The sequence below is a fragment of the Mesoplodon bidens genome, assembly GCF_964165515.1.
Source record: "Mesoplodon bidens genome assembly, chromosome: X".
NCBI classification, from domain to species: Eukaryota; Metazoa; Chordata; class Mammalia; order Artiodactyla; family Ziphiidae; genus Mesoplodon; species Mesoplodon bidens.
Window position 1 is genome coordinate 92,931,970 of NC_138163.1, and position 15,198 is coordinate 92,947,167.

Below are 15,198 nucleotides of genomic sequence, written 5' to 3' on the forward strand. Positions count from 1 at the left end.
ATGTTTATCTAGCTTTAGTCATAATTGCCAAAGCTTGGAAGTAACCAAGATGTCCTTCAGTTAGTGAATGGATAGACACTGTGGTACAGACATACAATAATATAGTATTCAGTGATAAACAGAAATGAGCCATCATGACACAGAAACACATGGATGACCCATAAGTGCATATTACTATGTAAAAAACACTAATCTGAAAAGGTTTTACAACATATCAATGCAACTCTGACTTTCAGGAAAAGGCAAAATTACAGCAAAACGATCAGTGGTTGTCAGAGGTTTTTAGCAAGAAAGAGGCAGGGATGAATAGGAGTAGCCCAGTGGATTTTTAGGTCAGTAAAATTATACTGTATGATGCTATGATGGTGGATACATGTCATTATACATTATACATTTGTCAAAACCCAGAGAGTGCAAGTCAAAGAGTGAAACCAAATATAAAATATACACTTTAGCTAGTAATAAGGTATCAACATTGGTTCATCCCTTGTAACAGATGTACCACACTAATGCAAGATGTTCCTAATAGAGGAAACTGGTTATGGAGGTGAGGGTGGGAGGATTTGGGAATCATCTGTACTTCTTGCTCATTTTTCTGTAACTCTAAAAGAAATAAAGAAATAAAGTCTATTATTTTTTTAAACATTGAGATAAATGGTAGGCAATAATTTCAAAGGATAGGTAGTGCCTCCTCCTCCTCTCTCAAGATTTGGCTTTTGCCTCCATTCCTGCCCCGTTGCCTCCCCCTTGCGAACCTTATGCCACAGTCACTGTGCTGCTCTGGGCTGGAGGGAGTGCTCGTGAGTACACATGTTTGTGCACGCACAGGACACTGGGGAGAAGCACATCTATTGAGAATCACAATTCCATGTCTGTGCGTGGCCTCCCCCAACACATCCTGTGCCTTAGTTTCCGCTCTTTTGTTGGTTTCTTTTTCTCTTGAGTCAGATGGATTAAGCTTCAGTTTCCCTGGTAACCAACACCGGTGTTTTATCTCAGCCTCTGGTCACAGAAAGAGAGAAAGATGGAGAGAAGAATTTCCCGTTGGTCCTGGCCCTTCCAGCAGAGCTGTTGCCTGAGATGAGTGATCCAGTGAGGATGAGCAGAAGAATGTTGCCAAGACAACAGAATCCCACACTCCTGTCCAGCACTGAGGCACTTCTCCCTCCCCCTCCCTGCATGCTTGGATCTCACCTGAGAATGGGAAATGTGCTTTGGCTAAGAGTGAAGAGATAGATGCATGGTAGAGAATTTAGGGTGAGAGGTGAAATCTTGGGAGCCTTCAGAAGGGACTGGGGGAGGTGTGGGAGTCACAAAGAAAGCATTCTGTACAGCACTGCGATCTTGGGAGACAATGAAGACTATGAAAGCACAGTGGCTCTAACGTGTGGTTCTGTGATTTTCTCCAGCAGTACACAGTGCTACAACCATTTTCTGAAGCCAAGCTCCATGCCTCAGGCCTTGGAAAATGGTGCCTGTGTTGTTTGTTAAAGGAGAATGGAGCCTGACATCACTTATGGAGGGCAAGGATGGCCTTGAGGAGGCGCTGCTCACATCAGTGACAACTCTCATCTGTTACTCCACTCTGTGTGTCTGTCTGGTCTGTTCTTCCTTCTGTGCTCCCTTTTTTTTGGGGGGGGGGTCTCTTTATGGGATGTGAAACATTGTCCTCAGTTAAAGGGGAATATGAGGCAAGGGTGCCCCAATCTTCTCAAACATGGACCGATGAGATGCTGGGCAGAGGAGGAGTTGGTGGGGATGGTGTGCTGAAATCAGACTCATTCGCACTCCTCAGATGGCATGGGGACTTTGGTTAAGTTATTCTCTCTGGCCGATCTGATCTGATCTTTATCATGAGTGCCCACTCTCTGGAGTGGATAGTAAGTGGCAAAAAAAAAAAACCACTGAATTTATATCTAATCTGGTAAGTGCAATCTGATGCTATCATGTGAATGGTTCGTTTAAAATAATGCTGTCCGTTTTGGTGAAATGCTCAGTCTCTCAGATTTCCACCCCACTTCCCTGCTCCTTTCCAAGGTGGGGAAGGCGTATGTATGGTTCACAAATCTCCTGGGTGATGTGGGAAGGGGTGGGGGTCTATGAAATTCTTACGCTGCTCACAGTATCCTTGGTGGTTTCTGAGGGAAGGATGACTCTCCTTTCCCGGGTCCAGCTGGTGATGCTGACCTGCACCGCCCATGGGTGGGACTGATGAAACTTGCATTTTTGTCTCTCTCCTCTTGGTCGGGTCCTGGTGCTCCCTGGCCAACTCAGCCTCAGCTCACTCTGCTGGCATCTGCAGACCCCTCTGAATCTGGGTCGCATCCTCCATCCCACCCCTGCGCAGGGTGTCAACTCCACAGCTTCAGCTGCAGGGTCATCTAAGCCCCTTAGACAGGTTAGGTTTCCTTCATGGTAGAACCCTTGGCTCTGGATTCAACCAATTTCCACATTCCCACTATAGGGAATGAAGGCCCTAGGGGTCTCACCACCACAGCAGGAACCAGGATCAGTTCCAGAAGGCTAAATTCCTAAACTCCAGCCATCCTTTTGCCCACTTTGTAGATGATGGAATGATCCAGAAGAAATGGGGAACGTGACGAATCAGGAAAAAGGGGTGATCTTTGCAAAGACCCACTCCTCGAGAAGGAGGAAGGATATGGGATCCAGGTGAGCGGCTTGGCCTCAAATGGGATCTGGCCACTTCCTCCAGAGGGACAGCAGAGTGACAGGGCAGAAACAGGCAGTTTGGAAAGTTTGAGAAACCCCACGGGATTGCTTCAGTCTTCTCCACGAATTATTGGGGGTGGGGTCGGGGGGGAGACTGGTGGTCATTAGCACGGAAGAGGGTTGCCAGTGTGTAATGTAGTATTGCAGGTGAGAGTGAAAGTGAAAAGCAATTCTCCCCTGGTCATGGATTTAAGATAAAACAATTCCGTAAAGTTTCAGAGTTTCATCCTCAGTGCTGAGGTGCTCAGATACAGGCAGGGGGTGAGTAGGGAGGAGGGTGCAAGGAGCACAGGAGGTGTGTTTGAGGGGGACAGTTTCCAGACCTGGGTCCGCGGAGAAAGGAGGGGCCTGGCGGATGGTGTGGAAGGATGTGTGGTCGGTGAGCTGGCGGTTTCCAGGAGGTTGGGGCTATCAATGCAGGGGCACTAGAGCGAGGGAGCAGGAGGACAGGACGTCGTGTTGGGGGCGATGAGAGGGAGGAATGCTATACACCATGTGGGCCGCGGTCTTCCCGATACCCAGGGCGTGACCGTGGGCAGGGGGATGCTCGGGTGAGGAGGAGAAGAACATCACTGAGGTCGGAGAGGCTCCGGGGTGACCGGCTGAGCCTCGCGGGCACTGAGGTCGCCGGGGTGGATCAGAAGAGTGAGGGCTGACAGGCGCACGGTGAATGTCCCACGGGACGAGCGCGTTTACAGGCCGGGGGTGGGCGGGAGGAGAATGACCAGGGGATTGGTACCAGAACCCGCCCACCAGCGCACAGCCCCGCCCCCTGGGCTCGCGACTTTCCGGGACTTCCTGCCCCTGTTGCTATGGTTCCGGGGGCGGGACTAAGGAAGGCTGCCGTGCCGGGAAGATTTGTCTGGGCAAAGGTGGAGTGTACCGGTCCATCTCTGGTCCTCACCATCATACCGCTCTGCTTCTTCGGCCAATATCGCCAGGGCCGCTTCGGCTGGTACTAGTATGTTCTCTGATCCTAAATATGAATGTAGGGGCCCAATTACGGACATGCTTTTGGAATTAGGAACGCAGTCACTGGACAATAAGCGGTATGTACGAACGAAGTCTGAACTGATTGCAATGGTCTTTCTCTTACCAAGTCCAGCTAACATTTCTGAAGGTTCCTTGGCATGCTCATACATCTGAAAAAATAGCACATATTTTCTACCAAAAAAAAAGTTTTCTTAACAGAACTGCACACAACTTATCTGAATTAATTTATCCTGACAATTTCGTTATCATAAGGACATCGTTTGACTGGACGTGCAGTTCTTTACTAAAGTTTTCCTCCTGTAGGGCTTTGTGGAGGGCCTTGGGCCAGGGCTCAAGAGAATTTCCCTTGCAGTTCCAGCTCTACCAGCCTTTTATTTTACTCTGATTCACTTTGCTTCTTTGGGCCTGCTGTTTCCTCAGTTTTAAGAAGAGTCAGGCTAAGCTAATGGGTAGCACAGGGAGGGGGATCCAGGGGAGGGTGTGGTTAAAGAGCCTGAGTTCTCAGTGCAGTGATTCCTCTTTTTTCTCTTATTTTTTGCTGTTTTTTTTGTTTGTTTGCATGTTTGTTTTTTTAAGAAAGGAGTTTCTTTTACTTTAACAAAGAGTTTGAAATCATTGGTTTATGGGATCAGTACTCAGTCTCCCAGAGATGGGAGAAAGATTGAAGAGAAATGAAATTATAAAAATGGGTAGACTCAGCCATCCTTAGGGGTACCATAAACTTAAAAGTACTCTCTAAGTAGATGGCTTGGAAGAATGTCTGTTCAATTATAGGGTGTCTGCAAGAACTGTATTGTCAAATGCTGCAAGCTGATTACTTACTGAGAGGGGAATTGGGGCTGAAGATGTAATCTTACCAACCGTGAGGATATGGGGAGGGGGAAGGGAAAGCTGTGACAAAGTGAGAGAGTGGCATGGACATATATACACTACCAAACGTAAAATAGATAGCTAGTGGGAAGCAGCCGCATAGCACAGAGAGATCAGCTCAGTGCTTTGTGACCACCTAGAGGGGTGGGATAGGGAGGGTGGGAGGGAGGGAGATGCAAGAGGGAAGAGATATGGGAAAATATGTATATGTATAACTGAGTCACTTTGTTATAAAGCAGAAACTAACACACCATTGTAAAGCAATTATACTCCAATAAAGATGTTAAAAGAAAAACATTTTTGAGAGGCCGTATTTCAAGTTAGTAATCAGTCACAATCTCATGATGACAATCTAGTGAAGTAACCATTACATCATAATAGTAGTTGCTATAGCAACAATAACTGGCTAACAGCACACTTGGAGAGTCTCTCCATTTTCTGTCCCTATACCACTTTCACAGGAGCATTAACAGTAAATAGACACAGGCAGCCACACCTGTCTTAAGTGTTATGTAGGAGGGGTTAAAAATCACTTAACCTGGAATTGTAACTTCAGGAAATTAAGACAATGGACCTACTGAGGTAGATGTTGAAAATGTAGCTATTAAATTCTTCCTGTTCTTACTTTATTCCCAAGAGTCATTTAAAATTATGAAGCTAATGTTTAGAAATGAAATTTACAGCTTGACTTTTCAACTTAGAGTTCCTGTTTCATATTTTCCTTCTTCGTGCCGGGTGATGTGTTCTTCCGACTTTATATTATTGGAGTAGCAGATGATGACTTGTATTTTCTCTGACAAGATTTCACATATATGTATGCCACTGGCTCGCAAATTAAGTGTCCAAAAGATCAATTGTTGGGTGATATTTTCTCCACTCTCTTGTGTTTTATTTTCAGGAAAAGAAGAATGAATCATAATAAAGAGGACAATCACCATTCTCCCCAGTCCAAAAGGAGTAAGAGACACCCTGTCTTTCAGGAGTCTCAGGATGCAGAGGTAGGAATATAGTCAGATAGCCTCTCTCTAGTTCATCCACTGCCTAAGTTACATTATCCAGTTGGTGCCCTGCAATTAAAAAAAATGTATCATTCCAAGAAACCTTCAAAAATGTATTCTTACTTGACTGCAGTGGCTTTTGAGCTGGAGCCCTTAGCCATGGTATGCAGTATCTCACAGAAGGTGGTAAGGAAGCACAGAAAAAGACTTAGTGAAAATGTAATCAGGAAAAGCTAGGTCCTAGACTTTTCTCCAGTCATAGGAGCAGGGAATAATCATCTTACGCCCCTCCCTTATTTTTAGATGGATAATAAATTTTCAGGAGTATAATGATGTGTTATTGGCTAGAAGGAGATTCTTGATTTCTGGCTAGGAAAAGTGAAAATGAAATTGAGGATGGGGGGAGTCTGGTGATTTTGCAAAGCTTTAATGGTGCTTGAATGGAAGAGCTTGAATTTTAATGACTTGTGGCATTAGCATAGTATTGTTTTAATTGAGGTATAGTTTACTAGGAGAGGATTAAAGGAACCTTGTTAAGTCTTTATGTATGAATCCTATTAGTTAATGACTAAGTAGTGCTCACTTGTCCCTTTTGTGAGCAAAAAGTGAAATGATTATCGATCCCTGTCCTCCTCCTGGAACCTGTATGCAGGTGGTGATAGTCCCGGATCCTGGGCAGCTACTTGGATGGGTAAATTGTAGCTGGTATAACTCATGTAACTTGCTCTCTTAGATGCTGGCCTTTTTCGTTGAATATCTTTGCATGTTCAGGAGTACTGCTCTTTTCTGTTCAACCTTACATCTTTACAAATTACATCACCCCTTTTCCTGTAAATCTGTGCCCTCGTACATAAGTATAAGCCTTCTAGAAAGTGCAAACACAAAGATACTAATGTTTTTTGTATTAGTCTCTCTTACTTGCCAAGACCATTCATTTCATATTTCAGATTGCCAAGTAGTAGCAAGAAATTGAGAGTGAAAAATGTGCAGATATGAACAGAATTGGCTTATCAGGAACATATCTCTGCCTTTTTCTCTTCTGTACCTGAATTGGAAAAGATTTGATATCTCAATGCTAGAATTCCAAGGGAGCATCAGAAGCGAGACGAATGAGAGAGAAACAGAACCAGGAGCCCCACCTATGTTTAAAAATTAGAATTCTATAAAATTTACTCCACCCCCTTTTTTAAGCTGGTAGGAGCTGTCTCTTTGTCAGGTCATTGTTTAAAGTAGTGTCAATTCATAAGACAACTAGACATTTGGCATAATTTTTGAAAAATGTTTTCTCTTAAGTTGACTGTAGATTTGGGTATTCACATCACCTTTAATTATACACATTCTAAGACACAGAACTGCTTTGGGAGACCTTATTTCGGATGAAACTGTCATTGAACAAAATAATGGTGGTTAGTCCTGTTTTTATAACCCATGGCAAAATGTTAACTTATGAAATTATCCTCCATTTAAAAGATACATTCAAAAATGCAGGGACAGGGCTTCCCGGGTGGTGCAGTGGTTGAGAGTCCGCCTGCCGATGCAGGGAACACGGGTTCGTGCCCCGGTCCGGGAGGATCCCACATGCCGCGGAGCGGCTGGGCCCGTGGGCCGTGGCCGCTGGGCCTGCGCGTCTGGAGCCTGTGCTCCGCAATGGGAGAGGCCACAGCAGTGAGAGGCCCGCGTGCCGAAAAAAAAGAAAGAAAAAAAAAATGCAGGGACAACCCTTTCCAAAAATGGCCTAATCTGTTGCATGCATTTTACGAAACTTTGCTCATGTTGTATACCAAGCAATCCTGAGCAGTTTTATATTCCAACTGGATGTTAAAATCTAAGTTGTTTTAAAGAATTGAAGATACGCACTCATGTTTTTCTACAGATGATGGTTACCTATCAATCTTTTGTTTGTTCAAATGCCATTAACTGAGTTGAACACAAAGTGAAGTTGTTTAAATTGTTTTATACTAATATAGATTCTATTATAAATATAATTTTTGACCTGGAAAACAACTTAGAACTCAATGTCTAGTTCAACTTCATTTTATGAGAGAAACTGAGCTACAGAAAAGTGTAGATTATTTATCCCATTGACACAGAGACGTAAAGACATGAGTACATTTGCCTTGCTACTTTGGAAAGTAATTGTAATTCAGCAGCCAAATTGATTTGGTATCCTATGGCTCATAAGATTCTACAGTGTTTCATTGGTTTTAGAGAACATGAACGAGCCTTTCATTTCAAATGTGTTGGAACTTTGGGAGCACATACTTTAAGTGCTTGGATGGACTTGCTTAATTTAGTTTCTGCAGCTGCCTTAGAATAAACATCATATTACGATTCTAGGTATGGGATATGTACTAGGGGTGAAAATTTTATTTGTTGTTGAGGTTCACATAAATGAAAAGCTCTAAGGCATGGAGGGATGGAGTTGAGAGGGAAGCTAGGGCTTAAGAGAAAATAAAATACCAGCTTAATCTGCTTTTACAATTAAGGAGAATTACATAATTCTCTGTTGTAAATATACACATGCATTCCCATTCTGTTTTGTTGAAGATGCTCTGTAATTAATATTCCTCCTTGTCTCTTCAGATTCTGTTTATTCGCTGGTTCTTTCATTAGCCTGATAAGGTGCTCTTTCTCTCTCCTAATTAATTTTCTGTCTACCTTATTCTTCTCTCAAGTTAGTGGATCGTTTCTCCCCCTTTACTTCCCAGCTGTAATCTGCTTTCACTGCCCGTTATTTCTCATCCCCTTCATGCAACTATTCACTAAAACTTGGCTCCTCAGACCCCACGTGTCCTGGGTGCTTGGGGTAAACTTAAATGTCTCTGTCATTTCCTCCATAACTCCTCCTATCCTACTTCTCATGTGTATCGCATATATGCCTTCCTTTACATTTCCACCATCCTAATTCAGGCCTGCATTGCCGCTTGCTAAATGTACTGCAGAAATTTCCTCCGTGGTCTCTGTGCTCATTCTCCTCCTACTCCGTTCATCCATTAGAATTCTCTTCCTAAATGTAGATCCGAGCATGTCTCTTAGGCTCAAGTACCTATTCCGACAGACTTCTCAGCATGACATTCAAGGCCCTTGATAACCTAGCTCTACCTTCTCATGCATATTTTGTCTCCCACAAGCTCCTCTCCGGGAGGCCCCAGCCACATTGTATTACTAGCTTTGTCTCCTCGAAGACTCCTCTTCACCCTGCTTGTGCTCTTGTTGTTCTCTCCCTTTGTCACACCCATCCTATTAATAGTCTCCCCATCCTCCAAGGCCCAGTTCAGATGCCATTCATTTTAAGGAGCCTCTTCTATTTCCCTGGTCCGCATTCATTGCTACATTCCTGTCACTGCAATAGCTTAACGCTGTCATCCTCAAAGAGGATGGGTTCTTGATTGGGCTTAGGAATTAGCTGTTGGTTGAGTCCCTAAGTATCCCTGGCAAAATACCTGCTTGTACATAGTAGGCACACAGGTAATTGTTTGGATAGTGGCTGGGTATCAGAACAACCTGTGCCTACCTGAGATAACCTCTCAGGATGGGGACCTGGTATGTGCATGTGAATCAAACTAACAAAAACCCCACAGGTGGTCCTGATGCCTATCTCCAAATAGAATGTGCTATGGAAAATCTCTGTTGGACTCAACTGAAACTTCTTTGGTTACAGTGTAAGCAGTCAGATTTCATTATGGCCCAAACTAATCTAAAATCCTGCCTTTTCACACAGACCTAGACCCTAGGACTTCTGTGTGGTACTTTTATAAATGTCATTTAGTGAGAGACCCTTGGTCAGAGTCTTTTATAAATGTAATTTTATTTTGCCATGTACTTGAAATTACAAGGGTTTTTGGTTTTGCAGAGCATGGGCCTGTCCTCATTTGTCTTCCACAGGTATCAGCACTAAGCTTATATCGAATGGTTAGAGGAAAAAGAATGAGCTTTGTAACTGGTAAATAGGATAAGTATTCTGATGAGAAGTTTCTTTGAGGTATCAGGAGGATGGTGAAAAGCATTTATATTTTATGGGTCTTTCTCAATCCTGAAGCGTTTAAAATCTCATTTCTCTTCTGATGAAAGAATTTGCTCTCTTTCTAAAATCAAGTGCAGTAAGGAAAAAGCTTCTGTAGTAAGATAGCAGTTTCAAGTGTCAAAACCATACAGTATCAAGGAGAAACCTTTTCATCCCAAGCACTCTGACAATAATAGAACTCATTAAGTGGGATATCTCGCATGAAGTACGTTCAAAAGGGTGAGATGAGACAAGGCCCAGGGTTGTAAAACGTAGGCTATGTTTACTAGCTAATCAGCACTACTGGCCTAGAAAATGCTAGTGGATATGACGTTTTAGATGTTCTTTAGTAGTTTAAAGGCAATCTCATTTACAGCATCACAGTCCATTTTAAGTCTTTGTTTTGAAGTTAGAAGTAACTGAATGCAAAAGCAGGAGATGTGCCTTGGTCTTGTAGTAGTGTTCTCTAGGTTACTAACTTGCAAATAAAATAGTTGTTTTCCAGAAAATAAATAAATTTCTTGTGAATGCTTTAGAAAGTGAAAATATTAAAAAAAATAAAAAAGGATCCAAAGTCTCAAATTTTAAATAAATAAATAAACAAACAAACATGATGTCAGGGACATCCTTCTATATCAGTATAAATACAACTATATCATCATTGTTAATGGCTGACAAAATCGCATTGTATGAATGGATGCACTATAACTTAACCACTTTCCTGCATTTGGACATTTAATTGTTTCTGATTTTCAGCTATTAACAACAATGCTGATATTAGAAGCAGTGTCACAATGAACATTTGTACTTATGTCTCTACATGACTGGGTTTGATAACACTTTAAATGAACTAGAAATTGGAGGCAGATCTATTTTTTCTTAACAATTATTCTACAAAAATCTCTTCTAGCTTGTTAACTTTAATGTACCATTTCATAGTCTAGCATCACCTAGTGTTACACTATAGTATAAAATGGATATGTTTTCATTTGAGATGAAATTTGATTCACCAGAAACTAATTATAGTTCTTACCTTGTTTTTCAGACAGTACCTGTAACGAAAAACGATCAGGAAAGCCAACTAAGAGAAACCAAAGTGTGTGCTGTGGGTTTCTTATCCAACGTAATGCCTACTTATTTTTAAATATTCATAACTTCACTATTTTATGTCACTGGAGGTTTCAGATTTTTACCCTTGAGCTAGGAAAATCATCTTTTTGGATATTTTTTAAATTGGCCTTGACATTAAGTCCTGAAGTCAGTTTGATTGCTGTTGGTGACAACTTTCATTTCCATTGGGTCATCCTAATTCTTTCCTGGACAGTTTTTTAATGTATGTCTCTAGTTGCATAAAGATGGACATAAGCTGTCTATGAGGACCTGTGGGCAGTTTGGTGTGTGGTCTATGTCGAGAAGCTCCAAATGACCAATGAGCCGTGACCATCCTTGGTTTAGGTCTTATTAATGTTAACTTTGGTAAAGATTGCATTATAAGAAATGCAATACCCGCTGTTTGAGGAAAGCATCCTAGGAACTTGTTTAGAAAACTGGGAATTTATGAAGAAAACAGTAACCATTCTGTCTCTAGACTGCTGTTCTAATCTACAGATCCTGGACTTGAGTTGCCACATTTCCTGCCTCCAGCCAGCCCTACTCGCTTCAGACTGGCCCCCACAATCTTAATTAACAAGAGCCAATTCCTCAGTACCTATCCTGTTGCTCCTGTTTGTCCTGAATTCAGTGGTTTTTGTGTACTGACAGACTCTTTGGTTTGTCTCGAGGCTGAAGTCAAGGGGAGATTCTCTCAGCAACCAAGGATCTCTCTGTTCAGTCCTGAACGGGTTTTTCCTCCAGTTGCAGGGCTTGTCCCTCTACTTTTGCTACTAAATGTATAAAGATATATAGTTATACCACCCCCTAGATTCTCTAATTGTTGAATATATTGTGCAGTGTTAAATACATTGCACCCGTAAAGCTGTCTGTCCATTTAAAAACTCTGAACAAAGGGCCAGCATATACTTGAGCTCAGTGTTTGGTGAAGTTTAAATGTAAATGAAATAAAAATAATAGTGTATCCCCCCAAAATGCAATATCAAAATTGTTAAATATTGTAGTTCAGATATGGATCCTTGTCATTACTTTCTCCCTTGAGAATCCTAACACTGTAAGGGAGGAAATTCTTGACAATGACTGTTTTCAGGAATCCTTAGTAGTTTCTCCATTATGACAATGAGCCTGAGTCATGTTAGAGTTCGATTAAAAACAGAATATTAGGTGCAAACACCCACACATACACCCCATATCACATCCATATTTGTTGAACAGCAATAAATACTAGTCTTAAAAATGCCAATAATTAACATATAACTTTCATTAAAAGTATATCAAGTGCCTTTCAGGATCTGAGTGTAGCCTTGCATTGATATAGGAGGATCACGTATGCCCACTATCAGGGGATAGGTACGAAATCATCACTGGTTTGTATATACGGGTGCATGTATGTATGTATGCATAAATGTATGTATGTAACAATTTATTTGTTTTATTTTAGTGCGCTCCCAAAATCCATCTTATTCTTTATGAGTGTACTTTTACTACATTCTGTAGCATTGATTGATGCTTTCTCTTGGAGGGTGAGAACTTACTTTTCTGATGCACATTATTAGGATAAGCTCCTGCTGCAAGCAGGAACAACGGATTTGTGAAGGGATTTGAAATTAGAAGGCCTGTGTTTGAATCCTCACTCTGCCACTTCCCAGCTACGTGACATTGCGCAAGTCAATGGATCTCAGTTTCCTCATCCATAAAATTGTGGATGTTAATCCCAATTTAATTTACGGGTTGCTGTGTTGTGAGCATAGATTGAAATATTTTAAGTGGCTCTAGTTTCTAAACCATTAAGGCTTAGTGTAGTGGTTGATGCTGCTATTCTCCAAGATGAATAAGAAAAATAGTGTAATAGCATAATACTAATCCTGTTTCTGTTTTTTATCCTCCAGTCTTCAAGCAGTGATAAAGACAGGAGCAGCAGCAGTGTTTATACCTCAGAGAGAGTAATCGGACCAGAAAGCAGCTTAAACCAGATCGTTGCTGAACCCAACATGAGTACACTTCAATCCTCATATGAGGAATATGCACTATGCCAAGGTTCTTACTCCCACATCAACCAGATCTTAAGGGAGGCACACTTCAACAGCCTACAGCGTAAAAGGACAATCTCCAGCATGATGATCTAGGAGCTCCTTCTTCCAGCCTAAAATTTGTTTATAAAAGCAATTGCACACACACAAATGGTCTGTTGGCTTTCCAGTCTATATTTTAAACAACAGGCTGATGGACAATTGTTTGACTTGGGGTTTTGCTGCACATTTGCTATTTCAAAGAGGGCTTTGAAGCAATTTTTATAGAATTTTTTTCAGGGTGGATGTCAAATCTATGAGGCAAACTCACCTTCAGGCTGAATCCATAGAATGTCCAATTCAGATTGGTTTCCAAATCTGTCGGTTAGAAACTCTAGTCAAACATCCTTTGAAAATGAAAGATCTTCAGTTTAAAAAATTAATAGGCTGGTAAAGAACATGCTGTTTTCATGAAAAAAGGTGTTACTTTATTCCAAAGTATAGATAGCTTGATTCAGTCTTGCACTGAATTGGACTGCCATACTGCCTCTCAGAAGGCAGATGTCTTATTGAAATTACTCTCAACTTGTAAGGGGCCCAATTAGTCCCAATTTAGACTATATAAGTGAAATCTCTCTAGTCACTGTCTCCACTCTTTGTATTTCTAGAAAGAATGTTTCTAAGACTTGTATACTCAGATAACTTCTGTACCATTAATCCTCCGGAGTGTGCATTTCAGACTTAGTATTAAACATTGCACAGTTCTGTCAGTCAATAAGTACATAACAACCTTCTGTCTTGCACATAAACCTGTTTAATTATTAGTAGTTTATGTGCTCTCATTTACAATTCTACCTATTATGTCTAGAGTTAATGCTGAGAAAGGATAAGCTACCTGGCCCATTGTCTAAAGTAACAAGAGTTGTTAAACTGGTTTGGACAACCCTCCACTTTATGTTTCAGGGACCCCTTCACAGAGACTAGGGGACCAGTTTCTGTCATTGAAACTGCAAAGGTTGGTATGGCTTACAAACAATGGCTGAGGCACAATTAGAAGAAATAGGGAGTAGTTTTTTCTATTTAGAGAGAGATGGATATGCTCCCATGTTCTTCAGTTATACTAAAGGGCTAATCAGATTTGAAGAGTGATTTCATAGACATGCCTGCTTCTTCAGTGATGAGCTGTGTTAACAAGGAGCCAGAATGTATCCAGTTATCTGTCTGCCCTGCCAAGTGCCAGAGGTACAACCTGCCACTAGACTTAAAGGAAAGGGCCCTGGTGTCTAATAAGAATCTCTTGCATGTTCACATCATTCCCTACTCACTATATTTGACAGTCCACACAGCAGAAACAAGTAGGTATGAGAATTAAAGGTAGCTCTAGGTCTTTTCTATTTGTCAAGATTTGGAAAAGACAAAATAACAGATTGACTAAAAGAAGAATAAGATCTTTATGAAGTCACAGAACTAATATTTGAAAAGGAAAACTGTCCTAGGAAGAGGAGAAAAATCTCTCTCTCTCTCTCTCTCTCTCTCTCTCTCTCTCTCACACACACACACACACACACACACACACACACACACAAGTACGCATGCATGCTCCTCATTTACATGGTTGTTTCCTTTAGTATGGATTGGATTTTAAGGTCAGATACTGGGAGTGGAATTTTAGTATTAAGGGGGAAATGTTACAGCGCTGTTGGCCTCAAACTTATGGAGTAGGCATGGGTCAATTTGGGTCAATTTTTTTTCTCAATTGCACAGTTTGTGTAAGAATGTTTTTTTCTATGACTACTGTCTCCAATGTTGGAAAACCAGGTGTCTGGCAAGAAGAATTTTGACTTTTTGGCTATCATTTTCTCTGTAACAAAAAGCAAACAACCAAATATTAAAGAAGACAACCTGTTTGAACTCCCAAACCACAGGTGCACACATGATTCAGAATTACCCAGGAGAATTCTGCAGACATCAGTACGTGGCACTGAATGGAAACAAAGCATATATTAAAAACGCAGTGCCATTGAAAAACCTGAGAAAGCAAATTTCCTTTCTTTCCCCACCCATTTAATGATATGAGAGATGAACCTCTCACCGTGACAAAACATTATTTTTTTTTCAATGTAAGTAAAATCCTAGTCCAAGGCTGCCAGTGTAAATCTCTTATCCCAGTAAATGCCATATGTAATCTCTACCCTGTCTTCTGCAGATTGTCTAAACCTTGGCAACCTACAATATATTTCTGTTATGAGGCTACTTGACAGTGTCAGAGAATGAGCACCTTTTAAAACACTGGTTAGCTCAGGCTAGTAAGATCTTGTATTTATATATTTCTCTGCCTTTAAAACCAATATCAATACATTTTGTCATTCAGTACCCAATCAACTATTTAAAAGGGGAGCCAACCGAGTCGTTTGGTGAAAGATGGGGAAGACGAACAGGGATGAACCTCTTGCTGTTTGCATGGACTTGGGCTTTGGGGGGGCAC

The 15,198-nt window shown here is 41.4% G+C and overlaps 1 protein-coding gene across 4 annotated transcripts; it reads left to right on the top strand.

The window, feature by feature from the left end:
• Positions 1-3,531: 3,531 nt before the first annotated feature.
• On the top strand, positions 3,532-14,233 carry VCF2 (VCP nuclear cofactor family member 2). 4 transcript variants are annotated; one of them, XM_081221799.1, is made up of 4 exons: positions 3,532-3,779; positions 5,492-5,591; positions 10,640-10,717; positions 12,594-14,233. In XM_081221799.1, exons 1-4 carry the CDS (start codon positions 3,694-3,696, stop codon positions 12,828-12,830), a joined length of 501 nt encoding a protein of 166 aa, XP_081077925.1. In that variant the 5' UTR covers positions 3,532-3,693; the 3' UTR covers positions 12,831-14,233. The 4 variants fall into 4 exon arrangements, with proteins under 4 accessions (XP_081077925.1, XP_081077926.1, XP_081077927.1 ...); XM_081221800.1 differs by having other exon boundaries at positions 10,640-10,699; XM_081221801.1 differs by having other exon boundaries at positions 10,640-10,690.
• The last annotated feature ends 965 nt before the right edge of the window (positions 14,234-15,198 follow it).

Coding starts and splice junctions, on each gene's coding strand:
- VCF2 (XM_081221799.1), top strand. CDS start 3,694: ATGTTCTCTGATCCTAAATATGAATGTAGGGGCCCAATTACGGACATG. Junction 5,592..10,639: donor AGGAGTCTCAGGATGCAGAG/GTAGGAATATAG, acceptor CTTGTTTTTCAG/ACAGTACCTGTAACGAAAAA. Junction 10,718..12,593: donor CTGTGGGTTTCTTATCCAAC/GTAATGCCTACT, acceptor TTTATCCTCCAG/TCTTCAAGCAGTGATAAAGA.